Below are 20,773 nucleotides of genomic sequence, written 5' to 3'. Positions count from 1 at the left end.
AAGTATATTGAACACACTAACATTACTTAATATGAATGCAATAAAATTGAGTTGAGTTAACTAATTGTACTAGTATTACTCAGTTAGATAAACCTACTTTTCTTGGTACAGGTAACATATTTATGGTTAGTTGTTGTTTTTCATGCCGTGAGATGAGGGCTAGAAACGTTTATTCAAACAACGCACACACTCAGTTTCGTATTGGGCAGATGTAAAGCGCGACATACTTCAGTATGCAGTCTATGCACAAGCACCAGTCTTCTGAACAATGGTAACTACAAAATTCAAAGAAAAAACAGAAACTCTTCCAAATATTGAAGATAAATGAACATTAAACACTAACAAGTCTTTCTTTTTAGTTAAAAACAAAACAAAAAAAAGTTTCAATTCAAATTTCACTCTCAAAATGCAGTCCCATGCAAAGCATGCTGGGAACTGCAAGTCCACTGCCTAGTTAGTTGTGTTTACTAAAATAATTCATGTAGTTTTAACACAAAATTATTAAGTTAATTTCTTTCTTACAAATTTAAATCGATTATAGATAATAAAATTAAGTTGAATTTACTCAATAATGTGTTCATATAGAATTAATCAATTTATTCCAATTTTTATTTTATTTTAACTCATGTTTTGATTAAAAAAAACAAGAATAAAATTTTTTTAATACAGTTTACTCAATTTATTTTTGTTAAATCTACTAAGGCACAGAAACACTTTTTACAGTGCATGAGCGGATGAAATTCAAACACTGATCACAATGATGGTGGTTTGTTGAAATTGAAACTCAATTGTGCTGTGAATTATTTTCTCTCTGCACTAAATGGCAGTGCTGTGGTTGGATTAAGGGGTGGTTTTATTATAATAAGAGCTCCTTATGACATCATAAGGAGAGCCAAATTTCAAACGACCTATTTTTTCATGTGCTTGAAGAGAATGGTTTACCAAAACTAAGTTACTGGGTTGATCTTTTTCATATTTTCTAGGTTGATAGCAGCACTAGGGACCCAATAATAGCACTTAAACATGGAAAAAGTCAGATTTTCATGCCATGGCCCCTTTAAGAAACTACCTAGTTATATTGGTTAGCATTAAATTAAACTGTCATTTAAATGTCTTAAGTGTTAATACTCTGTCAAATAGTTTTATAACAGCATCATGAATATTATTCTTGACCTCAACTACAGTGGTATAAATTGAACTTGTGATTAAAATGTCAATAAGTATTAATGATAATTTTAAATACCTTTAATGTCAATAAGTGTTAATAATATGTTAAATAATTTAAAATACCTTTAATGTCAATAAGTGTTAACAATATGTTAAATAATTTTAAATACCTTTAAATACCAAAAGGAACAGACGTGGCAAATGATTATACTTAACTTTATGTATGTGCGCAACACATGAAAAAATGACAACTAAATATTTAATTAATTTAATGTAATGTAATTAACTGTTTTGCAGCGATATGGTCTCAACACTGCATGGCTTAACCCATTATTGTACTGTCTTCGTTTAATTTTAGGTCTCCAAATGCAATAAAATATAATTTTATCAATTTTAATTATTATTATGATTGAATGATTGATTTTATTTCTCTAACACATGGAGAAAATGTAAAAAACATTATGAACTGAACGCTGTCATAAAAAATATTTGAAAGAGTATTAACACTTAATGACATTTTAATGACAAATTATATTTGTATCACTGTTAAAAAGTGGTCAGTTATGTTGTCTTGGTAATGTCAAGTTGTCATGACAAGTTATGATGTATTGGTTTATGTCAAGTTGTCATAACAAAGACATCTCAAACAATGTCATCTTTGCAATTAAAATGACATAATTGAACAAATGACACTTAATGACAGTTGTCATAAACGTGCATAAAAATCTCATTCATGTTCATGACAAGTGTCATGTCATGATTATGAAGATGTCATGTCAGTCTTATGCACACCCCTTTGAGTAAAGTGTTGAATGCTTAAATGTTTTTGTTGAAAAAATATAATTGTGCCAACATATTAATTTGATTAGAAAACTTTTAAATCTTCAAGAATAGATGGGAGCTCCTTAAAGGGATGGTTTCACTGAAGGTGGATAGGGACCAGTCCTGTGATCACAATTCATTTTTTGTTTTACATTAATAACTGAGTTATTATAAAATTGAACAGGTTTTAAAAAACATTAAGATGAGTAAAGTATGAAATCATTTTCATGTGGTGAGCCTTTTAAATATACCTGCAAAGTGGCTTTTAAAACACAATGACACACCACATGAACAGGCAATGAAATCACAGGTCATGATTTGTGGTAGTGTTGCAGGTCTCATGGATGACACTTAACATGGTAGTTTAAAAAATATGTTCAGTAGATGGTAGTAAGTCTGCCAAAATGCATTTAGTGTGACAGTAAATTGTGCACCCAAAGGACCTTGGTGAAATATTTAAAAAGTTTATCAAAGACTTTCATAATGGTAATGAAATAAGGACAATACATGACCACCAATGTTGTTTCTGTGATAAAAGTTTAATATGTATAATATTTTAACTAGTAAATAACAAGGTTCATAAGGGTTTTCTTAATGACTTTGAATCTCTATGTGTGTACCATCATCATGATGCATTAAAAGCCAAATGCAAAACCATTTATGTTTATTTTAGGCCACATATAAACATGTAGCCTAATGAGGTTTTGTGATACAGCTTTAAATCTAAAATTACCCATACTGAATTGGCTCTCCGACAAAGCTTTTCTCCTCCTGAGACACTGACAGCTTTTGCAATTTTAGCTCAGACAAATCAATCAATTAAGCCAAACAGACCGATTTTAGTGTTCTTTATTACAACTAATCAACCTTGAAAGGAACCACACAATAAATCGACCTCAAAGAGAGAACTGGAGTCACAAGAGAGGATGGGGAATTGCTCTTCTGGGAGACAAATGAAACTCCAGAGACATCTGCATTTTTCAAACATTTGAGTCAAAGTGGTGATGTTGATCATAGTATTTTTTAAGTGTGCATTAAAGCACACAAGATGCTCTTTTGAATATTCTCAGACCATTCTGGGATAACATGGACCATGGTTTTGCAGATATTTATGAAATACACTCAGGCTTGAATGCATAATGCCATCAAAACAAAAGAAGGACACCAAACATTAACAAACATTACATTCTTATTTATTATTCTTTAGATTGTTACGCTGATAATATAAGTAATAAAATGCATAGAAATACATCATGGCTCATCTGTGCCATCTGTTAAGTGTATTTATGTTCTAGCTTTTGTGTCATGTTAAGGTTATAAAATAATTAAAGCCCAAATAGATATGTGATACCCATTGTTGTGATACAAAATACAGTACTATAAAATCCTGATCACCCAGTCATTTATTTTTCAATTTTATTGAAAACGTGATATGTGAGAATTAGTGGAGATCATTGAAAAATCATGAAATGTTTACAGTGTCTACAGAAATCAATGTATTGAAAACAGCTCAGGCCTGATTATTGGGAACTGTTGCTATTTTTGCCTTAAAATTGATCTGTGGTCAAATCAATTCAAGTCAAACTGGTGTAATTATTCAACCTTTTCAATTCACACCATTAACTGGTATTTAAACAGATAATTCACCCAAAAATGAACATTCGGTCATTTACTCACCCTCGATTTGTGCTTTGGACAGTTTTGAAGCATTATTTACTTCCACTGTATTTTTCCTACTATGAAAATCAATGGTGCTCCAATACTGCTTACAAACTTTGCTTAAAAAAAAAAACACTTAAAGGTGCCATAAAATTGAAAACTATTTATCTTAGCATAGATGAATAATAAGAGTTCTGTACATAGTAATGACATATCATGAGCCTCAAACACGATTGTTTCCTCCTTCTTATGTAAACCTCGTGCATGCACAAGACCACTGGAAAACATGTAAATCTCAACATAGCAACAACACGTTATAGTCGTGATGTTTGCCCCAACATTAAATTACACATTCAATTAAGTACAATGTTGTTATTACAATGGTAAAAACAAAGTATTGACTGCTAAGTTAATGCTATATGCTAATCAATTCTATATGCTAACGTTTAAGCTTAAGTTCTACTACGTTACAGTTACATTTTGCAAGTCCATACTGAAAAAAAACACAAACTTATTCCTCAAATTGTGTGTCTTCATCTGACACAGGCCCAAACATGAAGGGCCCTATTTTAAAGATCTAAACCCATGGTCTAAAGCAGGGGCGCTGCTAAGGATTTTGGGCCCCATGAAAAGAATCTTGACAGGGCCCCCAACACAGCCGAGACTTTTTTCGCTTTTATGGTGTTTTTACTACCAATGGGGTGAGAAAATTTTAATTGAATTAAGTGTTTAAGAAAAAAGAAATCTTATTTCACAATTTTTTTCTCACCCCATTGGCAGATCATTTTGCTTGTTTTAAGGACAATTTCACTTAAATTGTATATTAATTTGTCTTAAAACTATACTTATTTACTCAACAAGAAAAAGCATCTTATTTTAAGAATTTTTAGAGATATTTCTACTGAAAACAAGACAAACATACTAAGTAAGAAAGTCATTTTTTGCAGTGTTGAACGTTTAACTAAAACTGTGTATTGTTATTTTTTCCAGCGTTTTCTTGACCTAACATGGGGAGAAAATTGAGTTCCCTTATCATGCACTTTTAACACTAGAACGGCCACCAGCAGTCATTTTAACCGCAACATTTAAACTTATGCATTGCAAAAAAATTATTTTCAAGAAAAAAATTCTTAGTATTTTTTTCTTTTTTCAGTATAAATATCAAAAAAATCTTAAATTAAGATGCTTTTTCTTGATGAGCAAAACGACCCAAGAAAATAAGTCTAGTTTTTAAACCAAAAATATTACACTTAAGGGATTTTGTGCATAAAACAAGCAAAAAAATCTGCCAGTGGGGTAAGCAAATTTTTCTTGAATTTTTCTTGAATTTAGGGTTTAAGAAAAATGTTCAAGATTTTTTTGCAGGCAAATTGGGTAACATAATGTCGACCCTTTGCCTCTTTCACTTCTTATTTTTTTCTCTTTCCGTTTTTGACTTCCAGATTTTTGAGGCATTTTCACTTCCTTGTCAGTCAGTTGATATTCTGCCGACGATATAAGTGAAGTCAAGCTGTGTTGCCTGGATTATACAATTTGGGCGGACTGAACCATTTTATGATAATTGAGAGGGGGGCAAGGGGCCCACGGACGTTTGTGTTTCCTAAACAAATACATTTTTTGATACCAGGAAACAGCAAATAGAATAATTTGAAGTTAATAATTTTTACTATTAAATATTTTTTAGCACCACAATTTTGGGGGCTTCTCTGGGCCCCCTCTTACTCGTGGGCCCCGAGAATCGTCATTGTTTACCCCCCCTTTACAGCACCCCTGGTCTAAAGCACACGGCGCAAGGGGTGTGTCCGAATCCACTTTTGCTAATTTAACGACAGGTATTAAACTGAACTGCTCTGAGAAACAGCCAATCAGAGCAGAGCTCAACATTATTATTTATGACCCTTTCAAATAAAATAGTAATAGACCATTTCATTCTAGGGACAAATCCTAGGGTTGTAAATGGACATGTAAAAACGTTTTTGGATTTTTTTGCTTAAGTAAGCCCCATACATTCTATGTAGATATATGAGAACAATTTCACGTATTGTGTCAATGCACTCTTTGGCACCTTTAATGAAACATACACAAGATTGGAACAACTTGAGGGTGAGTAAATGATAACCACATTTTTTTCTTTTTGGGTGAAATATACCTTTAAGAAAAAGTTCAAAAAGATCCAATATGAGTTAATGTAACATTATCTCTATAGATACTGTCAGGAAAAAAGGCAAAAAAGCTGTCGCTGGGACAGTATCCTTTAAAAAGGTCCTAATGTGTATCATTTAGGTATATATATTTACCTCTGATGAGTTAATATGCACCTTTCAGGTACAAGGTGTTAGGCAGCTTTTATATCTTTTTCTGAAAGTATACATAGCAAGGATGGAGCTTTCCTGTGTTGTAACATCTCACTTATAAATTTTCAGCCTAACTTATATTTATAGAGAAATCTGTCAGTATAGCCAGTCTAGGAGCTTGCAAATTGATTAATAATAAGAAAAAGTATATCACCGTCTCGCTGCGTAAAGCACACATCACTCATTTATTCTGCGTCACACTTGATTTATTTCTGTTACCGAAAGAACTGAGAGTTGAGTGCAAGTGTAGCATTGGTTTGTATTTAATAATGAGATTGACATATCAAAGATCTTTATGCATAAAGGGTATGGATGGATTTATTAAGGGTGAAAGACAACCATGGGAAAACAAACTTGAGAAACTAAAAAGAAGAAATCTTTTTGTGGCAAACTTAAAACTCACAGGAAATGTTTCTCGCGAAGGCCACATAAAAGCTGTGAGCTGCGATCTCTTGTGAAAAACACTTTGCTGTCGTTATCAACCTTGTACGAGCACTGTGAGGATGATAAACATCTAAAAAAGAATGCACGCCTCCCACAAATTATTGGATTCCATTACTCTGTGGATCCAGGAGATGAGACTGTCAGAAAGATTAGGAACAGTAATGCCAGCTCCACCCTGTTTTACGAGCCGTGGCTGGACTTTTGTATGAGAGATGCTTAAAATCACAAGCGGAGGCTGAGGATAATGCTGCTTTTATGGCATGTTATGTTAAAGTAGTCCATAGAAACACCTACAGTATGTGGTTGGAATTTTGTTTGCATAGCCCGATGAGGTATTTTACAGGAAATGTGTCATTGGAAATCTATTTATGATATGTCACTGAGGAAGAGCTTTTATATTGTCATAATGTAATGAATTTATTCATTATATGCAAATGGTTTTATTCAGTTCTTTAACTATCTGTGTGCTCTGAAAATCTATCACTTATGTCAGCTATGCTCGATTCCACAATGAAACTGGATGGGGACTGAAGGTCACATTGCAAAAACACAGCTTAATTGTGCACAGGCTTGTGTGTGATTTCCACATCATTTGAAGCCCATACATGGGTATTTGTAAGGGAAAAAAATTGTTTTGCCCACAAACGGCATCATTTTATTTCCTCCTGGGACATTGGGAAATTTGGATGTTCTGATTAAGATCATTTTGTATTCCAAGGAAGAAATAAAAGGATATGGGTCTGTAATTACCTGCATTTTCCCATTGATATGAATTCCATTTTATTTTAAGTGAGCTGTTCCTTAAAATCAAATTATGCCTTTTTTTACCATGTTAAGAGAACTGTAATAGAAACAGTGTCAATAGCCCTTGCCTTTTTCAGTATTATGTGCTTCACCGAGAGCAAGCAATCACAAAACAAATGGGCCTTCTCTCAGCAAATGGTGCACATGACTGAGCAATGACAAGACTTATGCCGTGTTATGTAAGAACGTACAGACAGAATTGTTAACATTTTTATATGAAACTCAAATATTTATGTGCTCATGACCTCCGTCTTAATTGGAGAATGATGTGTATGTAACACTGACACTGTCTTTAATGTGCTTAATGTGAAGAAAATCGCTTTAAGATGATAAATTGTGTATTTACTTTGTGTTTTAATTGGGATGTTCATAAATTTTTTTTTCCAAAAGTGACATTTAGAGTATAATATAATACAATTCATATCAATAACTTATTAACATCATTAAAATGTATGATAAAATTAATTACATTTGACAAAACGATATATTAAATACATTTATGGAACTTCCTAAGGTAAAAATGTGCTGCCCTCTAGTGCTAACTTTAAAAATTAACATGCTGATACAGCTGATAGTGAGTTTCAATTTTCCCTATATTATTCTAAAATAACCTGTTGATTATAAAATAGTTATAATATTTATAATATGTAAACAAGACATAGATGAGGAGCATTTGTTTTGTAATTTCTTGCTCTCTGTGAAACACACAACACTGAAAAAGGCAAGGGGCACTGACACTGTGTTTCTATTACAGTATTGTTGGATCTTTACAAACAGTGTTGATGTTAAAATGACTTCATCTGATTTAAAAGAACAGTTCACTTAGCAACAGCTAGTAACTCGCTTAACCACCCTGGCAACACGTACCTGCTAAAAGACCCAACAACGCAAAATAAAAAAACAAGTAACCAGCTAGAACACGTGGATGGAGAAACACCTGCAGTAGCAACCAGCTTACATGCACTAACAATGGCTGTTTCTCAATATGCGTTCTTCAGCGATCTTGCGTCCTTGTGTCCTCGGTCTACGTCATCATTAAAAGTCGTAGTTCAATAAGCTTTATGTCCAGCCGCACTACTTCCTGAACTTCAGCCAGCTCCTTGTTTCCTGTCTGCCATTATTGGACAAACTGATTAATCCAGGTGTGTCTGATTATTGTTGTTGTGACTACTGCGGTCAGGCACACCTGGATTTATCAGTTTGTTTGTGACTACTGAGGTCAGGCACACCTGGATTAATCAGTTTGTCCAATAAAGCCTATTCCAATTATCAAAAACGCAAGTACAGAGGACGCATCAAAATACCCGGATGAGTTCTTGATATCGAGGATGCATCGCGTGCAGACTGAAATCTGGGGAGGTCAGGTGACCAGCAGGAAGAACGCATACAGTACATCTCAATTCTCACAAGTGCGTTCTGTGTTCTGGCAAGACCAGTCTCCACGAGAACGCAAGTCCGTTCAGAAACAGCTTATGCCTAGCAACCAGCCAGAACAGTTTAGCACAAAACATTTTAGCAACACATGCATTACCAATGCCTAGCAAGCAGCCAGAACATTCTAGCAACACCTAATTACCAACTTATACATTAACAAATGCCTAGCAAGCAGCCAGAACATCCCAGCAACACCTAACTTACATACATTAACAATGCCTAGCAAACCAGCCAGAACATCCTAGCTAAACCTACAGGTATTAACCAGCGTATAGACCTTAACGATCACCCAGCTACCAGCTAGAACGCCCTAGCAACACCTAGTGACTTATAGACCTATACATCACCTAGCAACTAGCTAGAAAGCCACCCTAGCAACATCTGGTAGCCTGTTTATAAATCTTAACAATGCCTAGCAACCAGACAGAACATCCTAGCTAAACCTATAGGTATTAACCAGCTTAGACCTTAACGATCACCCAGCAACCAGCTAGAATGCCCTAGCAACACATATTAATCAGCTTACAGCTTTTGACTAGGGTGACCATACGTGCCATTCTTCCCGGACGCATCCCGTCCAGGATTTCGGTGCGTCTTCCGGAAGTCGTATTTGTTGACCGCATACGCCATTCAGTTAAAAACATAAGATATACAATCGTAGTTTCATTCTAACCTTAAATGTAACTGTTGCTTTTCTGTATTAATAATAATAATCCTCTATGACGTATGCGGTCGACAAAGACGACTTCCGGAAGACAAACACAAAATCCTGGACGGGATGCGTCAGGGTAGAATGGCACGTATGGTCACCCTACTTTTGACAACACCTGTAAACCAGCAACAACAACCTAGCAACACCTGATAACCAGCTTATAGACCTTTACAATGCCTATAACCCAGCTAGAACGCCCTGACAATATTTGGTAACTAGCTTATAGACCATGACAATGCCTAGCAACCAGCCATAACATCCTAGCAACACCTAACTTATACATTAACAAATGCATAGCAACCAGACAGAACATCCTAGCAACACCCATTAACAACCTGCTAGAATGCTCTAGCAACACCTAGTAGCCTGTTTAGACCTTAACGACAACCCAGCAACCAGCAAAGGTCCTAGCAACACATGGTAACCAGCTTATACACCTTTACATCGCCTAGCAACCAGCTACAACACCCTAGTGACACCTGGTAGCCTGTTTATAGACCTTAACCCTGCTGAAAAAAACAGCATACCAACAAGACCAGCATGTTGTGTATTGGTGCTGGTTTGCTAGTGAACACCAGCTAAACCAGCATTAGCAACAGTATCTCATGCTTGTCATACCAGCAGGACCAGCATATGTTGTGTTTTGGTGCTGGTATGCTGGTGACCACCAGTCAAACAAGCATCAAACCAGCATAATTCCCATGCTGGTTTGATGCTGTTTTTTTCAGCAGGGAATATATTACTTGTTATAGGGCTAACAACCAGCCAGAACATTCTAGCAAAACCTACAGGTATTATCCAGCTTATAGACCTTTAACTATCACCCAGCAACCAGCTAGAATGCCTTAGCAACACACGGTAACCAGCAGCTTTTGACAACACCCTAGCAATATTTGGTAACTAGGTTTTTTTGGAGCAACTATCTTATAGACCCTAACAAAGCCAATCAACCAGCTAAATCACCCTAGCAAGACATAGCAAGCAACTTGAACACACGAACAGCAACTAGTTTTGAACTTGTAAACTAAATTTTGAAAGGTCCACGTGCTATAAACCTATGCACTTTTAAATATTTCAAACAACGTTAACGTTTTTAGGCCAGGATTTGTCAATACAAACAGCACACAAATTTTATTTAAGTCAACTCCACAAAATGTTTTAGACACAAATTATTTGCGCTGTCAGCGTGCCTCAGCTGAGTATTTACCCAGAACATGACGTCATGCGCTTTACGGCACGCGGTTGCGCGCGCACGCGATTCGTCATCAGTACTGCTCAGAAATCATTGAGTGGAGACAACTGGTGAGTGTGAACCTAGAAAATAACACATTATTCATTCATTACAACCAAGTAACCTCCCGCATAACTGTAAAGTAAGTGAATGAATTGCAGCTCAATCTGTGCTTAGTCTTTTGTGGCGTTTTAATGTTCACACAGACGAGCGAACTGAAGCTAATGCTAACACAATTAGCCCACACGTTGTAAATCAATGGACACTGTTAGCAGAAGCTAACAGCTACTAGTATGTGCTAGAATATTCTGTCTGTCATGATTAACTTCTTTTGTTGGCTTTTGAGAATATTCAGCTGTAAAGTTTCTCATTTGTCCACAGCATTGCTTACACTACAGGTAGTTCGTTTGTAATTGTGTTACAGTGTCGTTTAGCTTTTAAAGCTTAAACCTTGTAGTGTGAGTAACGTTAGTGTGTAAATGGGTATTAATCATTAATTTGTGTAAATAGCAGAAAGAGACATCCTGGAGCACTTATACTGAAAGTAAGAGTGAGAGTTTTCATGAACTGGAAACTATTGTTACACTGTTTCTCATGTTATGTAGTATAACAATACTAATATGTTTTAGGTTTCCTTCACTTTTTTTATTTGGTGAGGTTTGAGCCTCAGGACAGAATGGCAGACACAAAGCGCCTCGCATTCTCTATAATCCAGTTTCTCAATGATCAGCTGTCATCTGGAGGTCTGTCATCAGATGCTCAGGAAAGCTTAGAAGGTAAAATCTAACTTCTAGAGTAATTTTTGTACTATTTTTTTGTTATTGTTTTGTAATGAAAAGTCACAATTCATCCCTTCTCTAGTCGCCGTCCAGTGCCTGGAGACGGCGTTCGGTGTCTCTGTGGAAGACCAGAGCTTAGCAGTCAACCAAACTCTACCAGAAATATTTGCATCAGCAACAAAACAGGTAAAAGCTGTTTTTACAATGGCGAACGTGTGGCTATTTATACCATGTTGTTTAGGAATGTTTCTTCTTATGTGTTGCAGACAGGTGCGTCGCAAGTAAAGACCAATTCATCCAGTGATTCACCCACAGAGGAGCAGTTAGCAGAGGCCGAACATCTTAAAACCGACGGTAAAACCCAAAACTAATCTGCGGATTGGTTAAAGTGTTCAAGATGATTCATGTGGTCCTCTTGATCATAGCATATGTGTTTCCACAGGCAATGATCAGATGAAAGTAGAGAACTTTAGTGCAGCCGTCGAGTTTTACTCTAAAGCCATTCAGCTGAATCCTCAAAATGCTGTCTACTATTGCAACAGGTATACACAATTTGAATACCCTGACTGCAGTGTTCGATAAAATTGACAGATGCATTAATCTAATCTAGTCTATTTTGATTTGCTGGGTTTAGAGCTGCAGCTTACAGCAAACTGGGAAACTATGCTGGAGCTGTTCAAGATTGTGAACGCGCCATTGGAATTGATGCAAACTACAGTAAAGCATACGGACGAATGGGGTAATTAACCTTATTAATAATGTGTTTTCTGAGCAAAGATTAATAGTTTTTCACATGCATTACATTGTTTTGTTTATTTTATTAAAGAAATACATTTAAATGCAAGAGTAAATACCCTAAATAATCGTTACATGTGTGTACAGAACAACACTCACGCTGCATCCGAAACTGCCTACTTCCATATTTTATAGTAGGCGAAATGCATTAGGCGAAGCGAGTACGAGTAGGGCTGTGACGGTCATTATATAACCGTGAGACCGACGGTTATAGCTGAACACCGTCATTAGAACTCTATAACCGACAAAACCGTGTTATTAACATATTTAAAAAACATTTTTATCATAAAGAATGTTTAAATAGTTATTAAAAACAGTTGTTAACAGTCTGTGTTATACGCCCCCTCACGTTCTCACGCAGTGAAAAATACAGAGCGGGGCAGACACTGAAAACGCGCTGACATACAGGACAGACCAGGTTACTTTTCAGTTACTTTTGAGGTTTAACATATTAAACAAAGTCTCACCTTTCAAATCATCTCTTCCTTCTAGTTAATTTATAGCATCAAATAAACATGAATGACCATGAGAAGGAATGTTGTTTTAACCGCGGAAAGGCGTCAGTACACTCCGCTTTTCAAGTTCAAATCCTCCCATGCTAATCTACTAACTCTCCTGAAAGCACATTCACTGCTTGTCTTGCTGTTAATTTTAAATAAACGTAGAGTAAGTAGCTAATCAGTGTCTTGTTTATTCAAACGCCGGTTTACTTCGCAAGTGTGAGCACTGAACAGCGCGTACTGTATGTGGAGAGCGTTTGCCGCGCGTGGCCATTGTCGGCTGCGTTTGCAGCGCATACTTTGCAGTTTAATAACAGTATAAAAATCTCAAGTTCACATTACTTTACATGCATTTATGAGCAAAACCTCTTCAAGACGCTTTTTAATCCACATTCCGGTCCATGTAATGACAGATATAGACACAATTAAATCTGTTTCTCTGAAGATTATCAAAATAGATGAGAGAGGATTCATTTATGCTGAGCAGAGAGTGACAGCGCAGTCTTCTGTTAACAGTGTGTTTTTTTTTTATATTTCATTGCTCTCTGTTAAATTGCTTAAAGTCATTAATGTTTAAAACACACTTGGCATCACATTCATGATTTTATGGTAAAATGACACTTTCGCGTCAATCCACAAGCATTTAAACGAGCAAAACGCCCCCCACAGACGGTTATGTTATGAACCGTCACATTTGACTCACGTCATAACCGTCATCACCAATTCTGAAACCGGCACAGCCCTAAGTACGAGTAGTATGTCCGAATTCATAGTATTTGCAAAAAACAGTATGCGGAAAGTACCCGGATGACCTAGAACTTCCGTCAAGATCCTGAAGTGTTCATTCGATAACTTTACTATCCCATGAACCCCTGGTAGAGGAGTTGTCTTAAAATGTGTGAAAGCGGTAACACGGCTCTATTTAAATGCAAATACATATATTAAACAGCTGTCCCTTATCATTAAATTGCACTTGTTTAAGGTCATTCCAGTTAACGACTAACTTGTTTTGACCACAAATGTCATGTGTTTTGACCACAAATGTCACATGTATGGCTGTGACGGTTGTCCTAACCACAGCACAACCACAGTGGTGAAGTGCGGCCTGCGGTGGTGTGCATGTCACAAACTAAAAACCGTGACGCTTTCCTCCTTTTCAAAGAGAATAGGCACTCCAGATCGTCTGTCGTTGCTAAGTAACCTAAGCATTGCTTCTTGTTGTGACAGAAAAAGAAAGCGGTGCCTATGAACATGCACGTTTGTTAAAGGTCCCGTTCTTTCTGTGTTTTTGAAGCTTTGATTGTGTTTACAGTGCGCGATATAACGTTTCATACTGTCTTGGCGTTGCATGATGTGTGTGTTTGTGAGTGAGACTGCTTCTCAGAGCGCTCTCTGGCAGTGTTGCCATGTCCACGCATTTTAGGCTTATCTATACCGTTGTGCCACAAACCGTTGTTGGCCTTGGCTCATGAAGCGATCAAGTTTTTGCCGTTATTAAAGTAAAAACGTGTCAGTTGCGATATTATGGTCTTTTAAGGTAAAGAATTTGGATTATTTCTTTGTATTATGGGTTTTTCTTGTTTGACGGTTTTTGGTACAAGATCTGGCAACACGCATAAGTAAAACGGAAGGTAGACCTGACCATGATGCACATTTAAATACTTCATCAACATCTATTTGTTCGGTTCTGTATACAATGCGCTGAATATCTGTAAATCCGGTTGTCAAACTATTTGAAATTTGTTTGTGGGAGTTAATTCGGTTGTAGAATGCAGTTATCACGCCTATGAATTACTAAACTGTGTGTGTACAGTACAGGATCAAGCACCAAAAGGTGAAGAGGCAACCGAATTTAGCTCCATTGTGTAAGGAGCTTTTAATTTATTAAGTGTTTAAAGGCGCTCTAAGCGAATCTGTGTGACATTACTTTTTGTTGATGTTTGAACTTTTTCAAACAAACGGAGCGTAGCTAACTCCTCCCCATCCCCCTCCCTTCCGTGCTTTTATGAACGCACCCAACCCCCACCCCCAAATCCTTCTTGTCGTTTATTGGCTGAAACACTTTGTTATCGTTTCTGGTAGTAGGTTTGGCCACTTTGTTTTTATTGCAGTTTGTAGAGCCTGGGCTGTCTACAGAGATCGCGTTTTTTTACAGTTTGATCAGCGGACAGACAGCAAGCAGATAATGAGGAGATGTTTGCTGTATGTAACAAAAAATGTTTTATGGTCTAAAACGCGTGAATTCGCTTAGAGCACCTTTAAGGTCAGTTATCTATCACTAAAATATTTTTAAGACAGTGTCATGTCAGTAGAAAGTTAGAGCGTGTATCTTTTTATAAATCATCTTGATCTTGCATGAAATGGTGTTGACTTCTACTGACTTTTTCCAATTGTTTATTTTTTTTAACAAGGCTGGCACTTTCAAGTTTAAACAAGCATTCGGAGGCAGTGAGCTACTACAAAAAAGCATTGGAGCTGGATCCTGACAATGACACTTACAAAGTCAACCTGCAAATAGCAGAACAGAAAATAAAGGAGGCACAGTCCAGCCCAGTAAGTTACAGAATCGTCCCGATAAAATTTTTTGTCATGTTGAAAATAGTGAAGCTGATTGAGTCTTATCTTTGTCAGGCAGGGGCTATGGGTGGAGTTGACCTGGCAGGTTTGCTGAGTAATCCTGGTTTTATGAACATGGTAAGCGAAAGCTAGAAATCATCTTGCGTTCAGCTATGCAAAACATGGAACAGTCGTACTTACTCGCTTTCCCTTTCTTTAGGCATCTTCTTTAATGACCAACCCACAAGTACAACAACTGTAAGTACAATTACAACAGCTACATTTATGCATTTGATTTTTGAGCAGCAATCTTTGTGTTGACATCCCAAAGTTTAAAGTATTGAATATTTTCTCTTTGTATGTGTAGGATGTCAGGTATGATGTCGGGTGCCTACAGTCCTATGGGTGGAGCCACCTCCCCACCAGCAGCTGCTGGAGCAGGGCCAGGAGCTGGAGTAGGAGCTGGAATAGGAGCAGGAATGGGGCCTGGAATGGGAGCAGGAGGTGCCAGTGATCTCTCTGGCCTCATACAGGCGTACGTACACCCACTTAAAGGGATAGTTTGGCCAAAAATGATATTAAACCCATGATTTACTCACCCCCAAGCTGTCCGAGTTGCATATGTCCATCGTTTTTCAGACAAACACATTTTCGGATATTTTAGAAAATGTTTTAGATCTTTCAGTTGATTAAATGTAATGTTACAAGGTCCACGACCTTCAAGTCCAAAAAGGTGCGTCCATCCTTCACAAAATAAATCCAAATGGCTCCAGGATGATAAACAAAGGTCTTCTGAGGGTAATCCGTGCGGTGTTGTTTTAGAAATATCCATTTTTAAAACTTTATTAACGTAAATAAATACCTTCCGGTAGCGCCGCCATCTTAGACTCCTCTGTATTCAGGAGAGAGTATTAGCGTAGTGTACGCACTTTTCTTAGTGACGTATGACAAATTCGAAGGGCGGGGGCACAGAGCAGCAGCAGAGTAGCCTCTGTAGGCTGCGTAAGCTCTCATCCTGATGGCGGCGCTACCGGAAGGTATTTATTTAATAATGTTTTAAATATGGATATTTCTACAACAACACCACGCGGATCATCCTGGAGCCGTTTGGATTTATTTTTTGAAGGATGGACGCACTTTTTTTGGACTTGAAGGTCGTGGACCCCGTAACATTACATTTAATCAACTGAAAGATCTAAAACATTTTCTAAAAAAATCCAAAAATATGTTTGTCTGAAAAACGATGGACATATGCAACTCGGACAGCTTGGGGGTGAGTAAATCATGGGTTTAATATCATTTTTGGCCAAACTATCCCTTTAATACATTGCTGTGTCCTACAGGCTTACACAATCAGACTTTCATAATGATCTGTTTTTATGGCCAGCAGCCGTATCACCCTGTCGCCCAAGACTGGTTGCCCACTAAAGATAAAGCCCGGTGCACACTGAGATTTCAGCCACGATTTAGCTGTCTAAGAAAAATTTTGAAATCCTAAAATATTCCTGGAATCCTAGGTTAAAATCTGCCGTCTTTGATCACTAGTTTGACATGTTCACAGACAGCAAAACTTGCCCATTGGTCTACTAATCATTCCCTCATATACTAATTGGGTATATCAATGTCTCCACTCTACTAATAAGCGTTTGTGTGTGTGTTGGGCATTCCTCTGCAATATTGCTGCCGTCACATCATCCAGTTGGATGCTGCACATTGGTGGTGGTTGAGAAGAATCCCCCTTTCATATGTAAAGTGTTTTGAGTGTTGCAGAAAAACAAATTAATTATACTGTCTATGAGCTGGAGGTTTTATTGCTGTTTTCCTGTCATTTGGCAGCGGTCAACAGTTCGCACAACAAATGCAACAGCAGAACCCAGAGCTTATTGAGCAGCTAAGGAGCCAAATGCGCAGTCGACCTCCAAGTAGCGCTGGCAGCGAGGAACCCTGACCACTCCTAGTGGTACCACACATCATCCAGTACAAGTAAACGTTTAAACAAATACAATATGTAATACAATGCCTTTTTTGCAGTAGTAAAGAGCCAGTACAGTTATAAGATACAGAATATTAGTTTGGAATTTAACACATCTTCTTTCTTATTTTCCTTAGGATTTGACTTGTTGGACCTTTGGAAGATGGGCTACTTTTTATTTTTTAAGATATACCTTGTTCCTACGTTTCCAGGGATAAGACAGTTTATTCATAACAATAAAAACTGCATGTGTGCCCACTGCCCCCCGTCGCCCCACCTGTTGGGAGATGTCATCAGCACACATTTACGCATCTTAACATGAGCTCTGGACAGATGTCTGATCAAATGTACTGAAATATCACACTGGGTTAACACGATATTTCTAAATAATGCTCCACTTGGATTTTGATTGTAACCGAATCACTGCTACATGGACATATATGCAGATTTGCTCTGGTAACACCTCAGTGATTCACCTGTCCGGCTGAAACCGAGAGATGAGGAACGTGTGCAATCTCAACATTGACAATTAAATGTCAAATTTCAAATAGGACTTAATATGTACCTCTGTTCATTTAAGTTTCATGTTTATGCATATGCCTGCAACTATTAAACAACTGAGACTTGTTTAAATTGCCATTCATTTACATAACCGTGATGCTTTTGAATTAAAGGCAGTCGATGTGTTTTTCACTGTTGGTTTGATTGAATTTTAATGTGTAATAGGATGTTACAGGAATTTGGCTTAAAACAAACAATATCTATCCGGTATTGTGGTAATAAAGGGCGCGTTTGTGTAGTGCTGCTGTCTATGTAGGGAGCTCGTGTGGTTTTGACACGCGCACATTGAACAGTCGCATCAGCTGCAGGAAGTATCGACACAAACACGGGTAAAATGTTTTAATATCTGTATCAACTTTATTTCTAATTAGACTAATGTTTTATTGTTTAATAACGCTTTAGAAACGCGCATTTATATGCAGAGTTGTGTTTGCATATACGTGCGTTTGATGTGCTAGCTTAGCATTTGAGCTAATAAACACATTTCCGTCAATGGCTCTTATTAAAAGATAAAACTACGTTGCAGCTTTTGCAGAATTGAATCAATATTGATGTTTGAAACAAAATAAATTGTATTATTATTTTATATATGCATTACATATATATAAAACATCGAATAAAAACAGATACTCGATGTTAGCATACAGACAAGTGTGTATCAATAACGTTACACGTGTAAATATGAAACTTAAGTTTAATACATACAATGACCTCTTGCAGGGATGTTGCACATCATCTAACATCACACTGCCTTCAGAGAGGACGAAGGGGTGCAGATATGTTTCAGTGTTTCTTTCAGATACACATGGTTTTCTGAACTGGGATCAGAGCCCGACGACTCACCATGGAGATAGCTGTAGCCAAAATACTGTGCCTGTTGGGGATCTTTGCCCTTATGTTAGGTGGGATCCTCATCCCCGTGAGGATGATGCAGACAGAGTTTGATAAAGTTACAAGGTACAGAAGAGTGGTTGCATTCAGCAATTCATTTGGAGGAGGTGTATTCCTGGCCACCTGCTTTAATGCTCTTTTACCAGCAGTAAGAGATAAGGTAAGTTTTGAAAATAGTTTGGTTAAGACCTTAATATTGTGTTTGTATATATATACACAGTTACTATTAATAAATTCCCAAAGGTTTAAAGGACACCTATTATGGTTGTGTACACACACATTTATGTCCAAACACGTTGTAAAGGTGGATTTTGCATAATAGGTGCCCTTTAAAGAGTCTCACATTTCCTCTTTGTTTGCATTCAGGTAGAGGAAGTCTTAAAATCGCTAAAAGTCACCACCGACTACCCGCTGGCAGAGACGATGATGATGCTTGGCTTTTTCCTCACAGTGTTTGTTGAACAAGCCGTGCTTACTTTCCGCAAGGAGAAGCCATCGTTCATCGACATGGAGACGTTTAACGCTGGGGGCTCGGAGGCGGGGAGCGACTCAGAGTATGATACTCCATTCATTGCCACCCCTCGGGCTTCGGCCGGAGCCCACCACCATCATTCTCATCAACACGGACACTTCAGCCCCTCAGAGCTGACGCGTGCCGGACCGTTAAGATTAGCCAGCCTGGTGCTGGCGCTTTCTGCTCACTCGGTCTTTGAGGGGCTCGCGCTGGGCCTCCAGGAAGATGGCGCTAAGCTCGGAAGCCTCTTCATTGGAGTGGCCATCCATGAGACTTTGGCTGCCGTGGCTCTGGGGGTTAGCGTAGCAAAGGCAGGAGTGCCCTTAAGGGATGCCGTTAAGCTGGGCCTGACAGTGAGTCTTATGATCCCTCTGGGCATCGGGATCGGGATGGCCATTGACACGGCCCAGAACTTGGCAGGTAGTATCGTCTCTGTAGTGCTGCAGGGAATGGCAGCCGGTACTTTCCTTTTCATTACGTTTTTTGAGATTCTTTCTCGAGAGCTGGAGGATAAACATGACAGGCTGCTGAAGGTCCTGTTTCTGGTTGTGGGTTATGGTGTGCTAGCTGGGCTTGTCTTTATCAAATGGTGAATGGACTTTGAAAGTCTTTTTTATTATTTATTTCCAAACTTTATCTCTCTCTCTCTGTCTCACACTGGGAATTTATATTGTTTTATCAGATCCAAAATGTCTTCTGGTAAAGATTAACATTTATTTTGGATAACAGAATGAATCCATATTATGATTTAAAGGGACATTCCTTTTTTTTAAATATGCTCCTTTACCAGCTCCCCTTGAGTTAAACATTTGATTTTTACTGTTTTGTAATCAATTCAGCTGATCTCCGGGTCTGGCGCTACCACTTTTAGCATAGCTTAGCACAATCCATGGGATCTGATTAGACCATTAGCATTGTGCTAAAATATAACTAAAGAGTTTCGATATTTTTCCTGTTAAAAACTTGACTCTTCTGTAGTTACAAGACCGATGGAAGTTAAAAGTTGTGATTTTCTAGGCAGATAGCACTGTGTAATATCACTACGCCTGCTGCAGCTATGTTATGGCAGCAAAGTCCTTGATTATTTTGCAAGAATGAGAGTATAGTTCCTAGCCATATCTGCCTAGAAAATCACAGCTTTTAATTTTCAGTCAGTCTTAGTAACTACAAAAGAGTCAAGTTTTAAATAGGAAAAATATTGAAACTTTGGTTATTTTTAGCGCAATGCTAATGGTCTAATCAGATTCAATGGATTATGCTAAGCTATGCTAAAAGTGCTAGCCCCAGACCCGGAGATCAGCTGAATGGATTCCAAAATGGTAAAAATCAAATGTTTAACTCTAGGGGAGCTGGAAAATGAGCATATTTTCAAAAAAAGTGGAATGTCCCTTTAAACTGCAGTAGAGGACGGATTGTCTCTGAAAGTATCTGACGTTAAGATATGTTTCTTATGACTCAGAACTTGTTGCCACTCCATTTTAACCCCATTTTATGCAAATGTCATTTGTGTGGTTCATTTTAGTAAATATTTATTTATTTTAATTTCTTGCAATGAAAGATTTTCTGTTTTGAATGATT

General features: G+C 37.5%; 2 protein-coding genes across 3 annotated transcripts; both read left to right on the top strand.

The window, feature by feature from the left end:
* Positions 1-10,611: 10,611 nt before the first annotated feature.
* Positions 10,612-17,856, top strand: sgta (small glutamine rich tetratricopeptide repeat co-chaperone alpha). Of its 2 annotated transcripts, none has more exons than XM_065241712.1 (12): positions 10,612-10,698; positions 11,257-11,403; positions 11,489-11,592; positions 11,673-11,760; positions 11,849-11,948; positions 12,041-12,145; positions 15,113-15,254; positions 15,333-15,395; positions 15,478-15,515; positions 15,625-15,792; positions 17,094-17,234; positions 17,367-17,856. In XM_065241712.1, the coding sequence occupies exons 2-11, from the start codon at positions 11,304-11,306 to the stop codon at positions 17,203-17,205; spliced, it is 1,020 nt and encodes a 339-aa protein (XP_065097784.1). In that variant the 5' UTR covers positions 10,612-10,698; positions 11,257-11,303; the 3' UTR covers positions 17,206-17,234; positions 17,367-17,856. The 2 variants fall into 2 exon arrangements, with proteins under 2 accessions (XP_065097784.1, XP_065097783.1); XM_065241711.1 differs by having other exon boundaries at positions 17,094-17,240.
* Positions 17,857-17,963: 107 nt separating this feature from the next.
* LOC135719143 (zinc transporter ZIP3-like) lies at positions 17,964-20,078 on the top strand. The gene is made up of 3 exons (XM_065241713.2): positions 17,964-18,119; positions 18,511-18,841; positions 19,048-20,078. The coding sequence occupies exons 2-3, from the start codon at positions 18,635-18,637 to the stop codon at positions 19,786-19,788; spliced, it is 948 nt and encodes a 315-aa protein (XP_065097785.1). The 5' UTR covers positions 17,964-18,119; positions 18,511-18,634; the 3' UTR covers positions 19,789-20,078.
* Positions 20,079-20,773: the final 695 nt, after the last annotated feature.

Source organism: Paramisgurnus dabryanus, chromosome 14 (assembly GCF_030506205.2).
Source record: "Paramisgurnus dabryanus chromosome 14, PD_genome_1.1, whole genome shotgun sequence".
Lineage (NCBI taxonomy): Eukaryota > Metazoa > Chordata > Actinopteri > Cypriniformes > Cobitidae > Paramisgurnus > Paramisgurnus dabryanus.
The sequence above is the reverse complement of the archived record's forward strand: the minus strand, read 5'-3'. Positions and strand labels throughout refer to the sequence as shown.